The 20,333-nt window shown below is 48.5% G+C and overlaps 10 protein-coding genes across 10 annotated transcripts; 4 read left to right on the forward strand and 6 right to left on the reverse strand.

Moving 5' to 3' along the window:
* Positions 1-230: 230 nt before the first annotated feature.
* On the reverse strand, positions 231-1,438 carry AFUA_4G09780 (uncharacterized protein; the record flags this gene model as incomplete). The annotated part of the gene is made up of 2 exons (XM_077804622.1): positions 231-442; positions 1,291-1,438. 2 exons carry the CDS (start codon positions 1,436-1,438, stop codon positions 231-233), a joined length of 360 nt encoding a protein of 119 aa, XP_077660765.1.
* Positions 1,439-4,506: 3,068 nt separating this feature from the next.
* Positions 4,507-6,420, reverse strand: AFUA_4G09790 (uncharacterized protein; the record flags this gene model as incomplete). The annotated part of the gene is made up of 1 exon (XM_746754.2): positions 4,507-6,420. The coding sequence occupies one exon, from the start codon at positions 6,418-6,420 to the stop codon at positions 4,507-4,509; it is 1,914 nt and encodes a 637-aa protein (XP_751847.2).
* Positions 6,421-6,726: 306 nt separating this feature from the next.
* Positions 6,727-7,770, forward strand: syf2 (pre-mRNA-splicing factor SYF2; the record flags this gene model as incomplete). Its single annotated transcript, XM_746753.2, has 3 exons — positions 6,727-6,945; positions 7,034-7,669; positions 7,723-7,770. 3 exons carry the CDS (start codon positions 6,727-6,729, stop codon positions 7,768-7,770), a joined length of 903 nt encoding a protein of 300 aa, XP_751846.2.
* Positions 7,771-7,903: 133 nt separating this feature from the next.
* Positions 7,904-9,079, reverse strand: horA (ubiquinone biosynthesis protein COQ11; the record flags this gene model as incomplete). Its single annotated transcript, XM_746752.3, has 4 exons — positions 8,899-9,079; positions 8,788-8,842; positions 8,392-8,732; positions 7,904-8,325 (listed from the first exon to the last, which is right to left on the reverse strand). The coding sequence occupies exons 1-4, from the start codon at positions 8,942-8,944 to the stop codon at positions 7,904-7,906; spliced, it is 864 nt and encodes a 287-aa protein (XP_751845.2). The 5' UTR covers positions 8,945-9,079.
* An 84-nt stretch (positions 9,080-9,163) lies between these two features.
* Positions 9,164-10,150, forward strand: yaf9 (YEATS domain-containing protein YAF9; the record flags this gene model as incomplete). The annotated part of the gene is made up of 3 exons (XM_746751.3): positions 9,164-9,305; positions 9,366-9,390; positions 9,450-10,150. Exons 1-3 carry the CDS (start codon positions 9,273-9,275, stop codon positions 10,148-10,150), a joined length of 759 nt encoding a protein of 252 aa, XP_751844.2. The 5' UTR covers positions 9,164-9,272.
* A 385-nt stretch (positions 10,151-10,535) lies between these two features.
* AFUA_4G09830 (indoleamine 2,3-dioxygenase) lies at positions 10,536-12,591 on the reverse strand. Its single transcript, XM_746750.2, has 4 exons — positions 12,267-12,591; positions 11,598-12,215; positions 10,634-11,530; positions 10,536-10,562 (listed from the first exon to the last, which is right to left on the reverse strand). The coding sequence occupies exons 1-3, from the start codon at positions 12,558-12,560 to the stop codon at positions 11,150-11,152; spliced, it is 1,293 nt and encodes a 430-aa protein (XP_751843.1). The 5' UTR covers positions 12,561-12,591; the 3' UTR covers positions 10,536-10,562; positions 10,634-11,149.
* Positions 12,592-12,800: 209 nt separating this feature from the next.
* Positions 12,801-14,910, forward strand: bna5-2 (kynureninase). Its single transcript, XM_746749.2, has 4 exons — positions 12,801-13,218; positions 13,275-13,612; positions 13,663-14,140; positions 14,200-14,910. The coding sequence occupies exons 1-4, from the start codon at positions 13,056-13,058 to the stop codon at positions 14,613-14,615; spliced, it is 1,395 nt and encodes a 464-aa protein (XP_751842.1). The 5' UTR covers positions 12,801-13,055; the 3' UTR covers positions 14,616-14,910.
* A 38-nt stretch (positions 14,911-14,948) lies between these two features.
* AFUA_4G09850 (uncharacterized protein) lies at positions 14,949-16,338 on the forward strand (the record flags this gene model as incomplete). Its single annotated transcript, XM_077804623.1, has 3 exons — positions 14,949-15,838; positions 15,931-16,151; positions 16,242-16,338. The coding sequence occupies exons 1-3, from the start codon at positions 15,686-15,688 to the stop codon at positions 16,336-16,338; spliced, it is 471 nt and encodes a 156-aa protein (XP_077660766.1). The 5' UTR covers positions 14,949-15,685.
* A 220-nt stretch (positions 16,339-16,558) lies between these two features.
* On the reverse strand, positions 16,559-18,591 carry AFUA_4G09860 (fungal specific transcription factor domain-containing protein; the record flags this gene model as incomplete). Its single annotated transcript, XM_746747.2, has 4 exons — positions 18,499-18,591; positions 18,021-18,442; positions 17,080-17,972; positions 16,559-17,017 (listed from the first exon to the last, which is right to left on the reverse strand). The coding sequence occupies exons 1-4, from the start codon at positions 18,522-18,524 to the stop codon at positions 16,559-16,561; spliced, it is 1,800 nt and encodes a 599-aa protein (XP_751840.2). The 5' UTR covers positions 18,525-18,591.
* Positions 18,592-19,453: 862 nt separating this feature from the next.
* Positions 19,454-20,252, reverse strand: AFUA_4G09870 (cytochrome c oxidase subunit 7; the record flags this gene model as incomplete). Its single annotated transcript, XM_746746.1, has 6 exons — positions 19,454-19,595; positions 19,669-19,682; positions 19,767-19,798; positions 19,849-19,909; positions 19,981-20,059; positions 20,224-20,252. 6 exons carry the CDS (start codon positions 20,250-20,252, stop codon positions 19,454-19,456), a joined length of 357 nt encoding a protein of 118 aa, XP_751839.1.
* Between the last annotated feature and the right edge of the window lie 81 nt (positions 20,253-20,333).

The following is a 20,333-nucleotide window of genomic DNA, read 5'->3' on the forward strand; positions in this document are numbered from 1 at the left end:
AATGAGACTGAATGCGGTTGGAGAATAGGCTTGACTGTGCGAGGGACTTGAGTGATATCCTAATCGGTGCAGAGAAGCCAACTGATGGTTCAGTGTTGCGGAGACCAGGGGACATTTATTGCTTATAACTGGATGCTGCGCGTAGATGAGAACAAGGTCGGGACGCAAGACACTTATAGACAGTCGATCTTGGTTCTGATGGAACAATGAATGGTGACAGTTGAAGAAGATCATTCGTTGTGGATCAATAATGTCGAATCTCTCTGAGTATGCTGGTTAGCATGAATAATTGCATTATACGTTGGTGTTTCGACGACGACAACGACGACGACAACGACGACGACAACGACGACGACAACGACGACGACAACGACGACGACAACGACGACGACAACGACGACGACGTGTGGGCCACGGTCGTAAGGCACAGCTGCTCTCCACCCTTTAGATTATTATTGGAGGGAGTTTGAGAGACACATGCTCAAGAAAATAGAATACTAGGGCCTGAAACGAAAGAGTCGAATCAGCAAAGGACAAAGCAGCTGCTTGCCGAATGGGAGAGAGGCTGATGATGCTCCGAGGGATGGGCGGGTGTAGAGTACTACGCAGTACTAAGGTACGTACAGACCCTGGGATGAACAACACCGGAGAGCAACTTCAGATCAGCCAATCCCAGCTCAAGTAGAGGATTAAATGGAGCCAGCGCAGCCAGGATGCCAGGCGGCCTTCCCGATGTTTCTGTCGGTAAGTAAATAAAAACCACTGGTAGTTGCCCCGAGTCCTTGTGTCTGTCAATGACCAAAGAAAAGAGTAAGAACGAGCACAGCCGACCGTGCAACGACACCAACAGTGTGTCCCTGGCAGATGAATTACAGTGTAAGTCTCCTGTGTCTGAGTGCAGCTTGGGATGAATAGAGAATAGTAATCATAATCAAAATTAAATTACATACGAGTCCGAGGGAGGAGAAAGTGCACTTGCTGTTTTCCGACAGTAGTCGAAGAATGGGTGGAACAGTCCTAATATTAAATATCGATACTATGATGGTTCGGATAGGGATAGTTGCATAGTTTCCAACTGAGAACAAAGAACAACATAAAGAAGGCTGGCTGGGACCGGAACCGTGGGTTACGAAGTGGATATGCTGGAAGGCTAATTATTAGTGTGCGGCGAAACGACCCAGGTTCCAGGGTTCATTATTGTGAGGGTCTATCTACCTTACCAGGCAACTGATCAGATATACTATGTTATATTCTGTACTTAACTACACCAAGCAATGACCATGACCTAACGTGTGTGTGGGCAGAAAAGGGGTTGCCACTTTAATCCCTGATCCCTGATTCCTGATTGTACGCCGGAGGTCTCGTAACGGTGATACCTAGGTACTATTAGAGTAATGACTGCCTGGATTTGTTGGATGGGCTCTGTAGGTATCCGCATCGGTGAACAAACAAGAGGGGCGAGCTCAGGTTTCTAAAGGGACTATCTATGCTGCGAGTCGAGATTACTGGAGGACAGAGATGGTACTTGAAGGTAACAGGACCCGGCCAGTGCCCAATGAATACGAAAATAAAACCCACAGCAAATCGTGTGGAATCAGATCAAGGACTTCTGGGAGATAGACTAATACTTCAAAAAGCATCTGCTTTGTAACAGTACCTACTATGAAAGCCAGGAGTAACATGCGAACTGGTGTAACCGGGACGCTGGACGCCACGTACGGGATATTGATTGATTGGTCGTAATTCAGAACCGTCTCTTCAAGATTGGATCATCAAAGCCTTCGAAAGGATAGGTTTGCAATTTGATGGTCCAGTACGGAGTACTCCGCAGGGCATACCAGGTCCTCAAGAGATAAAGACTGGCGGTCGGAAAATCCTACTACTTTGCTGGCCATCGCTAGAGTGACCTTACTTAACTTGGTAGCGGAATTTGCTGATCCATCAAGGGCATTTCTACTCCGTATGTGGAGAGATATTTAGTGTCGGAATTTATCTTTGTGCTCAGTACCGCGTAGATACTCCGTGACGCAAGCACACATGAAAGATAATGTCTCTTTCTTCCTGATCTGCACTGGTATAAAAAGCTTCGTCGGTGGATACAACACAGATCCATGAAGGGCCCCAATGATCTTCGGAGATGGTGGTGGACTGATGGCGCTGCTATACGATAGAACCTTGATATAACGAGCCTTGCTATAACAAAAGAACCTTATACCACGAGATATTTCCCTTGTCTGAATTAATTCCCCGTACAAATAACGAGATCCCCCGTTAAAGCGAGTCTCGTTTGTTGGCTTTGTCGCCCATATAGATCTCGTAATAAATATTGAGAGGGTTATATATGGGTGAACTGAAGTACGGAGTAGAGTTTCCGTTGTCAAGCTAGGATGCTAGAACCACGAGCATGCGTTTGCTGGCGCATTTACTCGTCCTTGATATAACGAGAACAGAACCTCGTTATGATGGGAAATCTAGCCTGCCTCAATTATCTTATTATAATGAGTTTTTACTACTCCCACTCGATATAAGACTAAGAAATGAGGGTTGGTTATTAGAAACCTATCAAGTCTCTCAGAACGGGCTGTGGAGGGTTTCGGTTCTAAATGACCGAACCGCTGATTCGATCTCCCCATAGTACACAAACCCAGGAAACAATTAGATTGTACTAGAGAGTTAGTGGCAGGGGCAAAGCTACAAAAGAGTTACTCGGTGCTTCATTTGCTTACGGCCCTACAATTGGTAGCCACGCACGATCCCCATACCTGCATCACATCGTTTCGACATTCCAGCTGGAGAGAATGAGGCGCAGTTCGACCAAGGCGGGCACTCGTCCTCATGTTTTCGACGGCGATCATGCGTTCCTTTTGCCTTCAATTCCGCATTCGCTCGTCCCAGGGAAGGAATATGCACACAGAGAAAGCTAGCGCGATGCGAGGTTGCCTTTTTCTTAGGATGGTTGATACGTCACACACCTTGATTCAATCCTCTAACGATTTCAGGCATTCTGTGCCCCAAGAATTATGTGATCCGTCCTCGATATAAGTAATGATTGACTGGTCACACTGGGATCATGGGAACCTTGCGAGCAGCGAGGATGGACTCAAATTTCAGAGTCAATATTTTTTGTCCGAAGTCCTGCATACTATTGTGGTATCTGGAAAGCATCAATCTGATGCAACTCCGCCAGCCAATCTTCCTCGATCGAGCTTGCAGAGAGTCTCTCGTTCCGTTGGATATCGCAGGGGCATGAGGATTTTTCCCCCGTGCTCCCTGCAATGCCATGTTATTCCTGCACAGTGATTCCTGGTCGTGAAAATGCAAGGGTCCGAATGAGGGAGTAGCTCACCATCCTCAGCCTGCAGCAGAATCATCAAGCAATGATAGGCAAGAACCACAGGATGCTTGAATGCCACGGGGGGACTGCCGCGGCCTCATCCTCCTAATACTGCCATACTTGAGCCGACCAGAGCAAAGTGATTCTGTTGAACAGCAGCTGACAATCTGCACAAGTCGCTCATCCAAGCAGTGCATTATTCCAAAAAATTCGAGTCTCTCAAGGTAGTCAATCTGACCAGCAGCTCCGGGATTCGGGAGGAAATAATGAGATAATGTTGTGTTGCATATGCGAATGGATCCCGGAATTTCTAGTTATTTTGCATGTACACTAACTGAGGTCGATTCGCTTGGAGAGACCACCTAGTAGCCATAGAACTCGCTTGTAAGATCTGCCATTGCCATCAAGGTGTCTAGGAAAGTCTAGGAAAAGATAGTCGTCCAAATGAGCGCCACGCTTGCCAGATACGGGAATAGATAAACACGCCCACTAGGCGAGTTTGCAACCAAACCCGGTAGCCAGGTAGTATACTAAACATGAGAATACGTCTTTTGTCTTTTCGGCTACATAGATTGGCTCAGAGCACCTTAGAGAAAAGATAAGATAATGCACAAATCATTATCGACACCAGATCTCCAGAGGATGCCAGAAAAAGGGCAGTCTAGGATCATCCGAAATCAGAGTCATTAGATAGTCCGGATCGCCAAGATGTTAAGGGGACAAACTTCGGCGGTATGGGGACAGTTAAAATAGCGGTTCAGGCTCTGATGGGCCCAGGTACTCTTCTGACAGACAGGCAGGTCTGCGCGACTTTGCTCCATCGATGCTTGATCGCTGCCCAAGTCGCGCGGGGAAGACTACCCAATCACATTATTACAGCCACGCCGAGATACCCTGCCTTGACGGTCTCAAGCCACATTTGATAATTGGTATTTGTTTGCGCAACAGATGCAGCTCGCTCTGTTCAGATCCGAACCGTCCCGAACTCAGCTCGTTTAACTGATTGCTAACTAGCAGCTGGCACCAAGAAATGCAGCTTTTGTAGATCCAATATGAGCCTTACACTTGGCAATCGGGCTGATTTGGCACCATGGCTCGCCTTGCTCATAGAGCACTTTACCTGTGGATGAACTGATCTGAGATAGCAACCAAAGAAAGCGAATGTCGCGCGTTCAAATCACCAGATCTTTACAAGGATCCACATCAAGATAGCATTCGGTGATATCAAATATCGGTGACGAATGATTGTCCCCCTGATGAGTTCCGCCTAAGTCGCTTCGCAGTTCGATTTTCATTATCGATTTGAGATCGAATGGCATTCGTGGGATATGCGACTGGATGCCCGCGCTTATTGGGCCCTGACCTTTCCCCACAAAAACTGCGAAGAGTTGGCCTGAAGAGCGGTCCAGGGCTACTATATGGCCCGATTCTCTCCATTCGTGCTCCGCATTGGATGCTTTGGGCTTTATGATCAGATATCCCAACTGCATCAAGTGCAGCGAGCGAGTATCTGCCGGTGACAACCCGGCATTTTCAGGGTCGAGCCGAATCAAACCTAGGGAGGAAGGCGAGTTCGTCGTGTGTTCCCCAGATCTCACCTCAGAAGAGTTTAGGACATCGACGGGGCAGCGTTGAGGTACCCAGGCCAGCTCTAGAGGTGTATTTTCAGCCGATGATTGAACAACCGGAATATGTTCACCTCCATGCTCATCTAAGCAATTGGCAAGTCTGATGAGATCTGAAAGCGATCCAGAACAACCTAAAGCGTGCATTTCGGCAATCAAGCGTTCGCTGCTTTCGTATCCAGTACTGTCTCCATCCATTGTAAGAAGAGGCTGTCCGGTCGCATTGTAACTGAGATTAGATATACTAGTGTGAAGAGATCTTTCGGGCAGCCATTTGATCCCTAGCCTCCTCTCCATGTGTTCGAGGTAGACTTCGAGTATCTTGAGGTATTCATCCCCGCCACAGAGACGAGATAGCAACTCGCAAACTTCTTGATTGGCGAGAAGTACGTTCAGGTCTTTGAACCCTGATATATAAGGAAGGACGTTACCAGCGCGCTTCGAGATTTCTTCCAGATACCTGGTGGCCCTGGTGACATCTCCTTCGACAACCAGAGCCATTATACAGGAATAAGCATCGTGGAAACGGCGCTCGGGTGCTTTGGGCTCCAAAAGGCGCACAAGATCCCCCCATACGCTCTGAAGCAATTCAAGGCTCTTTAGCTTGACGAGCAATCTAAAATAACGTCCAACTTTCGCTTTTCCCCGACTAGCCCAGGACAAGAAGGAGTGTAAAGTGACTTCTGAGGCATCATTGACACAAGGCTCGCCAGTCACTTGTTTGAGCATCGAACCGGTATCTGGATAATCTCCCTGAAGCTCGAAGGATCGGATGGACATGTAAAGCGCATCTACCAGGGGGAGACTCGTGGCCAAACCAAACGGATTCAGCTTGACAGCACGTAAATCTCTCAGATGTCGTTCGAGGGCAGCTGCAGAGTAAGAAAGACATGCGTAGTACATGCCCAGTAGGTGTAACTCCCAAGGTACAATCGTCTGCAATCTCCGTAGTCTTGAAACGAGTGCATTGATAGCGACAAGGATCTCTGCCGCCGAGTGGTGTCGTTGACAACGTTCCAGCGCCTGTGCCAGAAGACCACAATGTTCTACCAGCCATAATCCACGAAACCCTTGTCCATTAAGGTGTCTTTCTATGAAGATATGTAGCTGATGAAGATTCTGCACATCATCCTCGAGACCTTTGGAAAACACATCCCTATCAAGTCCGGCGGCTTTTGGGCGGAAAGAGCTCCACAAAGGTGGAGCAGACAGGCGCCATTCGCCTAAGAACACTTCGTTCAAATGGTCGTCCAGGTCCTGCTTTGACGGTTCTTGTCGCGACAGTTCTGTAGTTCCCATCAACGCATACCGAAGAATCTGAGATGGAGTAGGTTCATGGTTTGGGGTTTTTGTTTTTGTGATTTCGGATTGCGCACGATACTGTTGTTGCGATCTGTAGCGTTGTGGGAGGCTGAGATGCTTCAATGGAAGGCCAACCCGGCGACACAAAAAGTAAGCCATCTGCTACTCTGCATTGCCAGGAGAACCCATAATTCGATAGCGTCGCCCTGAGATATCGATGTTGGGAGGGAAACTTGTAGCGTGAGTACAACTACAAGCTATTCTAAAGGCGGTAAGAGGATTGGTGGTCAAGAATATCTGAGCGCTGTGGTCGATTGAATTTCATCATTGATCCTGCATCCAGCTTCCGTCTACCTCGTCTAACCGCCATTTACGACCGTCTTGAGGACCTAAATATAATTTCATAACTGATTCGACACATATTTCAAAGAGAGCCCCTGAAGGACCTGCGCAACTGCCACGATTATGCCTGCTGAATGCGTTAATGAAGTGTCTGCGGCCAAGCCTTCTGACGACAACGCCGCCTCAAACCAGACTCAGTCTGGTGCAGCTCCTGCTGAGCCAGCAGCTTCGGAAGAGCCTCAACAGAAGACCTCATCCGAAAAATTAGAGAGCAAAGAGGATGATGCAGCTGCAAAAGCTCGCCAGCGGCAAGAAAGATTTAAGGCCCTTCAAGCTCGTGCCGTGAGTAACCTGGTCGCAACCGTCAACTGATCCTCCATTTCTTCCCACTTGCCTTCCGACAGTCGTGCATATGCTGATGCTCAAACAGAAAAATGCAGCTGAGCGCAACCTGAAAGAAACGGCGGCCGAAACTCAGCGTCTAGCCACCGATCCTGCATTGCTCTCTTCATTGTCGCGCAAGCACGCATTTGCATCTCACAACCTTCTCAAAGCAGATACAGAAGCTGCCGGCGAAGACTTCGAGCGTAAGAGAGCCTGGGATTGGACCATCGACGAATCCGAAAAATGGGATCGGCGTATGGAGAAGAAGCAGCGTCACCGCGATGATGTTGCGTTTCAGGACTACACACAGGATGCACGGAAAGTATACAAAAGACAGCTACGCCAAATGCAGCCTGATATGGCAGCCTATGAAAGGGAGAAACTGGCTGCGATTGAGAAGGCAGCTGCAAATGGTGACTTGGAGATCGTTGAAACCAACGACGGTGAGATGATTGCAGTCGACAAGAACGGTACTTTCTATTCGACGGCAGATACGATTGGTTTTACGGAGAACAAGCCGGATCGAGCCGGAGTCGACAAATTGGTCGCAGATTTGAGAAAGGCCGAAGAGGTCCGACTTAAGAAGCGCAGGGAGCGCCGCGGCGATGAAGAACCAGACGTCACATATATCAACGAGAAGAACAAACAATTCAATCAGAAGCTGGCACGATTCTACAATAAGGTATGCCCTTTCACAAAGACTTCCGCTTTTCGAACGGAACTAATGCCTTTCAGTACACTACGGAGATTCGCGACAGTTTCGAACGTGGTACAATGATTTGATCCAGTGCTACCTGCTTTGGTCTAATATACAGAGCGGGACTCCTTATTACATCCCAATTAGTGAAATGCCTCACCTCATCCACCTCTCGGCAGCCGCCTGCCGAGGCAATAACGGAAACACGAGAGGTTGGATTCAAAGCATGCTTTTTCTCCACGCTTTGGTTGCCAGGTTTTCTATCTGCTTCGTTCCTACCGCGCCGCGAATGGACTCGTCCTCCATCGCTTCCACTACAGCTTCGCCCACAAGATCCACCTGGAAAGGCTTATCGACCATCGCACCGAGGAATCGAAGCCTGTCCCCCAAGAGTGCGTTCAATTGGGAGGCAACAAAGCCACCCAAGGCTATCGGAAGTGTGAATTTTCTGCTTGAATCATACATGAAGGGCGGTCTGATGAAGATACTTCGCAGCTCTGGCAGTTTAGACTCTATGGTCGTCTCAGCTTCTCGCTTCGTCGTGATATATCGACTGGGTAGTATTGGTGCTCCTGAGGCGGCTGATATGTATACGAATGTTGGAACATGTTCGCTGGATGACTCCTTCGCTAGTGCAATGGCTGTTGTTTCCAGTTTGCTGTCAGCTCCGCAGCTTTAGCGAATTGATAGTCCCAACATATACGAACCAGAATCCCTGTTCATGATCTCGTATGTCAACTGTCCGTCCCTTTCCTTAGGCTCCAGCCGCTCTCCATCCCGCCTTGTCAGAGGGTTCTGACTACCTAGCTTCGACGAGCTGAACGCTCTCTGTAGGCCACTGATAACGGGCTCCTTCCCTCGTACCACGCCTTTGTAATCCGCTTCAAGTAGGATGCCCATACTATGGACCACGACGTCGGCATCACGCAAGAATGGTTTATATGTGTCAGGTTGAAGTAAATCTGCCTTAGCCCATTCAACGGATTTGGCCCATGTTGGTCGATCGTGTGAGCTGGTAACAGTATCCCATCGAGGTTCTCCGGACCGACTATGACGTCTAAGCAGGCACCACCAAGGCCGAAATGCGGATTGTGAAAGATTACCTCAAAGATGTAACAGACCAGCCTCTGTTCACCGCTGATTTACAAATACGCGTCCCTAATTGAAAGTCAGCCATTACCATAACGCTATTCAAGAGTGGAAGAACCACTCACCTAAGAAGCCGTTTCCGCCGGCAACTACTACTCGTTTTAAAGCCATTCTGGCAAACGATTGATGAGGAGATTGAGTGTTTTGCAATTGTTCGACATAGGTCAAATGAACTGTAGAAGAGACGTCCTTTATATGTGCCTCATGAGTTCCTTAATAAAATTGCTGCAGCTAAGCTAAATCTACGGAACGCCTGCTTCCGACTATCGTCATCGGCCGTCGATCGTTGATTATCGGGCACGTCACGTGCCGATCGAAGGAGGCAGTTTACGGTACAGCTCCGAATAATCAAAAGTCAGAAGCCTACGTTCCGACAGCCTCTTTAAAGCTCAGCAAATTGCTGTATCTTCAATTATACCTTGAGTTAATATCACTCAAGATGCCTTCAGCGACTGGAACCAAGCGCGTCAGGGTTCGTGCCAAAGTTGACCTGTTCGATCAGTCGCAATGTACTGACCAATGCTCTTCGCAGGGTGTTTCGATTTTCAGACCGTTTGGTATATCAGCTTGCCCTTTCTCTTGAATTTGCAGAGCTTCAGATTCTAACGCTTTGCAGTTTTTGGCAGCGAAGCGCGACCATTTGACCCTGAGAAGAAACCTCCTCATGTCCCAGCAGATCACACCCACCAGTGGCGCGTATTTGTCAAAGGAGTCAATGATGAAGACATCTCCTACTGGCTGAAGAAAGTTCAGTTCAAGCTACACGAGACATACGCGCAGAATGTACGCACCATCGAGCAGCCACCGTTTGAGGTGACCGAGACCGGCTGGGGTGAATTCGAAATCCAAATCAAGCTCTACTTCGTGCCGGAGTCCGGCGAGAAACCACAGACACTATGGCACAGTTTGAAACTACACCCATTCGGACCTGGTGCGGAGGTCAAGAAAGAGCGCAGAGAGGTGGTGATCAGCCAGAACTACGAGGAGATTGTATTTAACGAGCCCATGGAACCGTTCTACGACCTACTCACAGGCGGACCTACCTCCCAGCAAACGCAGAAGGGCAAGGGGGGTAAGAATACAAAGCAAGCTGCGCAGCAGCGTGGAGGTAGGACCGCCGAAATACCTCAGAATGAAACCCCGGAGAACCCCTACAGCAGGACGACTGAGAATAAGGAGTTGGATCGTTTAGAAGCGGCCAACAAGACGGTTGAGCAAATGATCAAGGAAGAAAGAGAGCGGCTGATCGAGCGCGAAAAGAAGCTGGCTGAGCTGCGGGAAAGCGAAGGCATCCCTGCCAACACCAAGAAGAGATGATCTTTTGCCCGCCGTATACCTACTAAAACAATGCTCGCTTCGACTCTTGGGCCATCACGCACGCCAACCTATACACTTGCGACGAGGCCTCAGCGATTTGCTCCCTGCATACTCTTCATGTCCAAGATCACCTCGCTGCTTCCCGGCAACGTCTCCTCCGCCTCTATCCACGCAGTGGCCGGAGCCTCTGCCAGATGAATACCTGAATACCTTACATGAGTCTGCAGTCATTGACCCAACTGAATGCTCTAAGGTTGCCACATGCGCATCGGCAAAACTTGGTCGCATGGTTGCTACTTTCAGCGCAATTGGGCTTTCCAATGAGTTGGCATAAGATGCTGCGGCAATCACAACAGGTCTGGGGAGGCGACGCGTGTAGAATTACCTTTTAAGCCTTCGGGTGCATAACCACCTATGACAGTCAGGTTGTTACTCTTTTGCGTGCAAAAACACCCTCAAAAAACGTTCCTCGCGTCAACGTACTACCATTGATCGTTAGATTGTCGTCTTCAACGTAACCAACGATTAGACGATTGTCCCACTTCACGTCAGACTGAAAAAGTACCCGAGGATCGTAGGGCCGCTCTGAAGCTGGATCTAACTTTTAACTGATCATACTGTTCCCCTTACATATTATTAAAAGGTCAGGTGGGTTGATAAATCGGATTTCCGCTTCCGTATCCGCTTCCGTACACATCATCAAGGATCCACCCATAACCGCTTTGAGCCGGCTTGTCTTCGGATGTCAAGGACCTGTCAGAAAGTCATAGAATGTTATTTGTCATGACATATTTGCGAAGAATGTATGCGCCAGGTTTAACTACATGTATGATATGCGAGCGATTTGGTATTAAAGCTGAGTTTCCACTCAAATGAGTAAAGATGAATTGATTTATGTACAAACCCAAACGCCGTGCTCCAGCCTCAGTGTACTCTAGAAAGAAGTAGGAATTTCTACTCTGTACTCATTAATGCTTGCATCTGGTGAAAGCTCCCACCTCAGTCAGTATATTTGGCGGCAGCTTTTGTCGTATCCCGAGTCTGTTTCAAGAATGGGATTAGGTCAGTTCCGCCTGTACCACTGTATTCTGCTGGAGTGTCCTTCGAACGTGTGACCTGATGCGCTGCTGTCACAGTTGCTAGATTGACTTGTGCAGACGACATACGGGTTGGTTTTGTCCTCGAAGGCGTGATAATATATCGTGAAACCATCTGAATATGCTTATCCCGGAATGCCCCAACAGCCATGACTGCCGTGTTGTATGCATTCCTGACCTCTGTATCTGCGTTGTAGTTCATGGCAAATTGGCGCACATTCGAAATTCGAATCATCATCTCCAGGAAGCGTCGGTGAGGGCCAGGCATGTAGTTTCGCATATCCTACGTCGAGGATAGTCAGTTTCTAGCTCGAAAATGAATAAGGAGATCAATGAGAGTAAATACGTACCTGAATATAGCCAATCTTAGGCTTGTACTGACTTGTGTTGCTCAGCTTTGCTTCCCCGGTGGCAGAATGCTCCACACCCAAAAATATATCGAATGCTTGGATTAGTGAGCTCTGCGCATTGCTTCCCCCACTGTACTGATGCCACTCTCCGTGGCCTCCCTGATCATAAAAGACACCCTGGGGCAGCCCAGCCGATGCCATATTCTTACTACCAGCCAAGTAAGGGCGAAGCTGATAGAAGAAGACGTGTGGGTTGCACTTTTCATACATCCTCTCCAGAATTTCGCCAAGCTCTTTCAGGCCATCACTCAGTTGATAAAGTAGACTTGTGACCCTTTGATCGTCAGCCAGGTTGGCTGCATATATGGCGTGGAGCATCAGGGTAATCAAATCCGCTCCTTTGGCTTCGATAGCAACAGACACCATGAAGAACCATTCTTCGTCCTTGGTACCGGTGAAAGTTGTGATGATAGACAGGTTGTCCGGGTTAGTGAGATCAATATCAGGAGAAGAGACTTTGAAGTTCCAAAGGTTCAAAGCAGCATAGGTAGCACATGGTGGCAGCTCTAAATGCTTTGAGACCTCCAGGATGGGACACGACACTGCTGGTGGAAGAACCTAAAGAGCCATGAGAAAGCTGCAATCATACAACGACAAAAGGACACATACGTCTTTTGGCTGTTCACCTCCCCAAATATAGGCATGAGTGATAAAAGCAAGCACAACATATGCTCGCCGCCATTCTGATTCTTCCTGCAGTTTGGAAGTCGAGAGGATAGGTAGACTGTCAACCGCTTGCCGTAAATTTCCCGCAGTGAGCAGAGCTGGTAAATCAGCGACAACTTCCTCCCATGGGGAGTAGTATGGATCGTTCAGTTTCTGCAGAGGAAGGGTATCAGGGAGAAACCCATTTCGAAGAGAAACGCAGAACTGGTCAAGCACAATTTCCGGTGTGTTAAGCATGGCGACGGCTTCTTGGGCAGTTTGAGAAATGAGTGGCCAATTGTGCAAGCGTCTTTATAGTCAAAGATTCTTGGAGTGAACTTTAGAAATAGAAATATTCACTCTGTCCATGTCGAAGCCAGAATATAAGGGGACGAACTGCTTGGGCGGAAGAGTGCCGGATCCAACCCGGAACGATAACATGGTGGCATGAGCACAGGAAACAGTAAGGAGGTAATGAGGTAACCTGATATCCAAAGTATGGACATGGACGGCTTGTGAGGTCAAATCAATATACCAATTATTGAAAGCCAATATTGCGGGTAACCTTTTGGCAATCATTCCTTCCATGAGCACGGATTCCGAGGCGGAAGCGGATAAGCCTCCCGCTTCCGTCGGGGTCGATGGAATCACCTCAACCACGTATAAAGCAAGGATTGAGTGTCAGACAGTTTGTCACAATCAAACTCATTCTGCTGTGATCTCAAAAGCACCGGTGCCACATCCTCCTCCATCATGTCCACCAACGGCACACTATCCAAGCCTGAGTTCCCTGCCAATGCGGCAAGCAAGGAGTATGCGGCTTCTCTGGACGCTGCAGACCCATTCGCAGGCTTTCGCGAGAAGTTCATCATCCCATCAAAGGCAAACATTGCGTCTACAAAACTGGCGAAGCCAGGTTAGTAGGATTATATTCCAGATGACCGTTCATCGTCGCTGATGAAGCTTTCTCAGGCCTTTCATCAGAACCATGTATTTACTTCTGTGGCAATTCCCTTGGTATTCAGCCCAAGGCCACCCAGAAATACTTGGAGGCGCAACTGGACACATGGTCATCAATTGGCGTCTGTGGTCACTTCACAAAAATCGAAGACTCCCCATTAAAGGAATGGCAGAATCTGGCTGAGCAGGCTGCCGAGTCTATGTCGAAGATCGTGGGGGCGGCGCCCGAAGAAGTCGCAGCAATGGGTACATTAACGATGAATCTGCACTTGTTGCTCGCAAGCTTTTTTAAGCCCACTGCAACCAAGCGTAAAATCCTGATGGACTGGAAGGCGTTTCCCAGTGATCATGTGAGTGATAAATTCGCAATACCCGCATGGGTTATGCTAACTTGCACCAGTATGCCATCGAATCACATCTTGCCTGGCATCATCTAGATCCTAAGGAGACCATGGTGCTCATCGGCCCAGATGAGGGAACATACGAGATCCCAACTGAGAAGATCTTGTCTTACATCGATCAGCATGCAGACGAGGCAGCTCTCATCCTGCTTCCGGGAATCCAGTACTACACTGGGCAATTATTCGACATCCCAAAGATCACCGAATATGCGCACTCACGAGGACTTATTGTCGGATGGGATCTCGCTCATGCCTACGCGAACGTCCCACTAAAGCTACACGACTGGGACGTCGATTTTGCAGCTTGGTGCACTTACAAATACGGCAATGCCGGCCCCGGGGCAATGGCAGGCCTCTTTGTCCACGAGAAACATGGTCAAGTCGACTACAGCGAAGGAGAGGATGCGCCAAAGTTCCGACACCGTCTGACTGGATGGTATGGAGGCGATAAATCAGTGCGATTCAAGATGGACAATAGTGAGTTCTAGTCTTCCGAGCAGCCGACTTGACCCTATTCAGTTCTAATGTCAGAACAGAGTTCAAACCAATCCCTGGAGCGGGTGGTTACCAGATTTCGAACCCTTCGGCTATCGACCTTGCGTGCTTGTGTGCTGCTCTATCGGTCTTTGATGAGACCTCTATAGCTGAGCTGCGCAAGAAATCCGTCTTGATGACGGCATATCTAGAGTACCTGCTGTTAAAGGACACCACGGACGAGTCGCGGCAATTCCAAATTATCACACCTTCCGATCCAGCCGCTCGAGGTGCTCAGCTCAGTCTTCTGCTTAAGCCTGGGCTATTGCACAAGGTAGCTCATCGACTTCAGGAAGCAGGAATTATTTGCGACAAGAGAGAACCAGGCGTTGTTCGCGTCGCTCCTGTTCCATTGTACAACACTTTCACTGAGATCTGGATGTTCGTTCAGCAACTCAAGGCGGCTCTGGAAGGATGAATTGAGGAAGACTCAACTGCAACCTGATACGATTGTCGGTTGATCCATCGTTTGATCTGTTATTCATATGGCAAATTTTATGGCGAACTCCGCAAGAAAAAAGAGAATAGAAGAATACCCAAGATGACTACAGAGTACCTAGCAGCTGTGCATTTCAACGGGCCCACTTGTATCAGAGGTCTCCTTAGACGGTGTAGCTCCAATCTTATATTTCTGCCTGACCACCCAATGAAGGATTCTTGGTTTCAATTTGTGACCCAGCTGATCTATAACGGAGGCGTGTTGTTTTCGAGCCATTTCTCATCTTCTCGAGAGGATAAGGTCTTTTGAAACCCGCGCGGGGTTTTGGGTCGTATTCGTTTCGATGCCCAAATACAGGAAGGTGACCATCAACAACAATACAAAACGCGTCTCTGCTCCAATTCTGGCAGATATCACCCATTTCGAACCGACATTGCAAATTTGATCTCCTCTTTAGGATATACTCATTACTATTGTGTTAATGTGGTTGACCCGCAATCGTGGACAGAACGCACACAACACTTGATATCTAATTCGCTACCGATGAGTGAACAAGTAATCCCGCGCCTTCACCAGCATGAAGATTTCCTGCCGCTGCGTGGACTAGCCAGGAAGCCTCTTGGACGGCATTAGTACTCATCAATCTTGCCCTCCGCTATCGTATGCAAATCCTGATCGAGTTACCCATACGAATGCGAGCCTTGACCATGCAACCTCGTCATATGGCGGCTGATACAATGTTCCACGGTTTGCAGGCGACAGTCTTATTGCCTGGATAGCGATTAGTTCTCAGCTGCAACCCGGTACGCGCAAATCTTTGCGTCGTTGGGGCAATTCCCCAGTCAAGACCGGCTTCATGCTTTGCCAGTAATACTATTTTCAATGTTAGGCATCAGTCAATAGACTCAATATTTATGAGAATCAGTTCTTAGAGTATTTGCAATGTGCAAAGCGAGTTCTACTGTTATTCTATCCCTGTTGGACAAGCTTCTGGCATCAAAGATCGAGGGCCGCCTACTCTATCAGATCCAACCCTCGCACAAGTCAAAATGAACCTCGCATTTGAGAACCATCCTAAGATAAAGCTGCGACTCCATATTATAATTGGCGTATTACTTTGCCTGAACTTTGTCCTCATCATTGCACGCATAGCGGACAAGGGAACGCCCAAGACCAGGTCAAACACCTGGGGTATAGCCGTCGTGAGTGAACCTTCATGTCCTCCGTGGCTTGATCGAGGCCCGGAGCAGCTAGCTGCAGCTTAAAGGCTGACCCAAGACGTCGAGCGCTTCAGTGTCTGAAGGCCGCCATCTTCCTCGTTTACCAAATTGTCACTGCTCATGTAGAGCGGTTTAAGCGCTGGGCGAGTGCGAAGGCGTACATGATCCTCAATGTTATCGACACCGTTTTCTGGTTTGCTCTCTTCATCATCACCATCCTGGGAACAAACGGCGCATACAGTACGAGCAGCCGTGCGCTTGGTGGCGTTGTCGCTACGATAAGTATAATTTTGTGGTACGTGTCTCTTTCAGAGAGGTGTCGTCAACATCAATGCTTAGTGGAGGCGTACTTCAAGTAGAAACGCTAACTTTTGAGTTGTTACAGTGGGCTCGTTGGCTTTCTCACCTTCATCTGTATTCGCGGATGGAGATACTTCAAACAATATGGCGTCCTTCCAGGCACGTTTAAAGGATCGAACTAAGAATCTGATTGATCACGATGCTAACAACGGATCCACACCTATGATGCTTCTCCGATTGAGGGTGATCTTGCATGCTGCAATGAGGTATGACGGTGATATATTTCGAATTTGAAGGTTTCGATGTATTCAGGTGTTAGAAGTTCGACAGAATTTAGGGTTCAGTCTCACGTCGAAAACACTTGTATGTAAGTATACAGACGAGATATGCCAGTCCGGTGAATTAGAAGTTTCCAATTCCTTCTCTATTATCGCTGCCACGCAGGAACTCTTGCCCCTGGGAGAAGAAGTTTGTCGCCAAGATAGATAGCTCATCGTTGAAGAAATCTGGTTGGCGTGGAGAAATTGCTGAGCCCATGGCATAGTGTGACCCAACAGGAAGAGCAGTTTGAAAGCCATATTCAGACATTCGTGACCCTGGATGTGATTGTTCAGAGTGTGAATTCAAGCGAGTGGGTTCGGGTAGCGGAGACGTCTGCGAAACTTCCATGTCAGAAGTAGGCGGTTCACTGTATAACGAATCGCCGAACAAGCGACGAGCAGAGCCCGTATCCCTGTTAAACGAATATTCGAGGATTTCCCAAAATCGTGACAGGTCTATCAGCAGGCTCTTATTCTGAGCCCCCGGCTCAGGCTGATAGGTGGCTGAAACAGCGCCTTCCAGCCGTTGCAATTTATCAGCCTGTATAATGAATAGCATCGTCAGTCAACTCATGCCTCGTCGGATAGTTGATTATCACTCACCAATTGCGCCATGTGAGGCCACCTTTGCCCAATGTTTTCCACGAACTTGACACATCTATAAAAGCGATCGCGCTTCTCTTGCCGGATGGTTGTATCTTCAGTAAAACTTAACTGTAGTTCGATGGTTGCCACCACAGCGGCACTGTACCCGAGGAGCGGATCTGACACGATGAATTTTTTCTCTTCAAAATAGTTTATGAAATGAATGATCCAGGTGGTATGTGAAGATATAAGGTCCGAAGTGTGTTGCAAGAATATCTCTGGAATAGAGTTCCGGAAGTTCCTCAGACTCAGAGACAACAGAAGCGGATGATTAAGGAGACAAAGGTTTGTATGATAAAGAAATTGGTTCAGGAACCACGGACCCCAGTATCCTCGGTTGGCTTGAAGCTCCTCGGCCGTCCTCGCGCTGAGGTTGGCCGGTTTGAATCGATGGATGTAAGGCATGCGTGTTTCCAAATCCATTTGGAGCGTGAGAATTTTGGAGTACTCTGACTGTGAGGACCACGGTGGGACACTGCTTGGCCGGCCGTGGCGACGAACGTATTTGGTGGTTTTGGCGAAGACCTCACTTAGAATGATCACATATGCAATGATCCCCTGGTCTTCCATACCAGTAGACCGAGCCTCATCAGAGGCACCGCTCGGCGAAAAGGGCGATTGAGGGCGCTCAGGGCTTTGTGGGAACGGGGGAAAACTCCCATCAGGGAGCCCCATGCTGTCAAAATCAACACCATGAAAGCGCTTCAAAAGGCAAATGCTCCAAAAACAACGTCTCCGCTCTTCGCGAAGCACCGCGGAAAATGTAGCGTGCGTTTCGGTGCCCAAATTGGCACATTGGGCCAAGTTCATCGCAAGACTACTGTGAATGCTCGAGCGATGTGTATTGCCGTCTGAACTGGGTTAGGCTTGAAAGGCGTTGGCTCAAGGACTACACATACTGGTAAAGTCAATCAAACTTAAAAGGCAGAGACACTGTAGGGTAGATAATTCAACCGGGCCCTCTGAAACTCTCCTCATGACCAGTCCTCTAGCTACCTCTGTGTAGCCACTCACAAGAGTTGCAAGATCATTCAACCCCTGGCAGTCATCGTCAGAGAATCGTATACTCAATGCGAGTATAGCGTAGAGGATTTCGGGATCTCGAGTGCTGAGGCTGCTAAGAAAAGTGTCTCTGTGAAAAAGAGGAAGAGGCTGGGACTCGCAGTATTGTAGATACAATTCTGCCATCGCGAGCACTCTCTCCCACGTCGGAAGTGGGGTAATGGCACTGATCATCGATGAGGCGACAGGGCCGCTCAAAGTACTCGGCCGAAGAGACGAGTCGTTCGACCTCTCTTGTTCGGCTCTCGAGCTATATCGTCTAATTGGAATTATCAGTCGCTGATTGCGTCTCACAAGAGCGTCGGAATCGCGCACTCTAAAGCATCAAGAACTTTGCCCATCTTCGCCTCCAGGCTCCCGAGACGATCCTCCTGAGAGACAGTCTTAGCGATAAAGAACAAGGCTGCTTCTTACAGGGAAGCCAGCTCACCAACGTTCGAGTAAGTCCTACTTCAGGGGCATCAGGAGCAGTAAAAGCAGCACCGGAGGGTAATCCGTCTGAAGTTGCATGCGGCAGGGACCTGCGCCTTTCTCCAGCGTAGGCGCATCGCTGGCGCAATCGAGCGCAGAGCGAGCAAACCGGCTGCTCACCAGGACATTTTGCCTTTTTGCGCCTATTCGATGGTGAGCCAGCAGTCTAGTCTCAAAGAACAGATGGCCAGGTGTACCTGCATGGTTCGCATGCTTGCCGTACGCGTTTGCTTGGTCGCTCAAGAGGTGTTCGGTTCATCTCAGAGAACACCAGGTTAGAGTTGTGGAGTTGACCAGATGTACGTTGTGTTCACCGTGTTAGTAGACAGACCATTCTCGAAATGTCGTATGAGCTACCCACAGAAGCGCTCTGTGGCATTTTCTCGCACAAAAGTGAACCTTCTTCAATTATCCGTGTATAATTGTATCTTGTGTCGGATGCCCCTCTAAGTATTTTGATCAGTCGCCTATTTGATCTCCTTGAGGGTCAATGCATAATAATGTTCAGAGCGGATACTTTCCCCATAGTTATCCGTTCGGTTGATTACTAATCCCACCTTGACAATATCACAGGAACGAGCAGCATGGCCTGTAGACATTGAGGCGGGAGCTCAATCGTATAGGGCTACAAAGTTGGTGTCTCATATTTACCACTAAGCGTTCAATACATGAAAGGCGTCTGACAGATGGGCACCCCGGGGCATGGAAAACGAGAATGGCGATGATCTGTTCCAATGACATCTTTCTATAAGGTTGACGAAGCGATATTCGATGGCATTCAGTACATAAGACGGTCTTGTCATGGCCAAGCCTTTGGAATAACTCGACGAATCATTTGAATAGACTGACCAACTCTTCCATTGATACTCTGGCCGATCTTATATACAACATCGTGATATTTCCTCTCAAACCAACAAGTCTGTCGAAATAGAAATACACCGCTAATGGATCCAGGAGACGCTAGTCCATATGTTTGATCAGAGATTGGCGAAGATCATCTAGTTCTTGCCGAACCAGGTCTTGTGGCCCTATTTGAATGTTAGTTCACGAACGCGCACAAGCCGCGAAGATAATCGACTCCGAGGACATCGTAACGGGTGAGGGGTACTAACAAGGACCATACGGCACATGGCATAGGTGGTGGCTAAAGTGAGTTAGCTACGAATGACACCTTCAAAGCGCGGCAGAACTCACCAATGCCCAGACCGTAAACGGAGATAAGGTAGGGGTACATGATGTACTTGCTACGCTCAGTCTTCAAGGAAGAAGGTACCAGTCAGCGAAACACAGTTCCAATGTATATGTGCAACCCGCAGACCAACTGACCTTCCACCACTGACGCTTGCCATCGTGCTGCTGGAAGAGGCGCTGGTAGTAAGGGACACGGTTCTCGCGGAACACGAATCTAGGAGTCCAGGCAAAAAGTGTCAGCAATTTCAAGGGCGAATTGAGTATTCCAAAAGAAAGATGGCAGATTGCCAACAGAGATTGGACGGTGTTAGGCGATCATCCCACCCCCGTTGAGATGATGCTACCGGTTGGGTAGGAATTGAATCAGAACGAACGTACCCAGCCATGCGGGGAACAGTGCGGAACATCTTGACGGTATGTAGATGCTGTATCGCAGCTTCTAAATGAGATAGACAAGTTTTGTGGGAGAAGGAAGACCAGCAACAATG

This window comes from Aspergillus fumigatus, chromosome 4, assembly GCF_000002655.1.
Source record: "Aspergillus fumigatus Af293 chromosome 4, whole genome shotgun sequence".
Classification (NCBI taxonomy): Eukaryota; Fungi; Ascomycota; class Eurotiomycetes; order Eurotiales; family Aspergillaceae; genus Aspergillus; species Aspergillus fumigatus.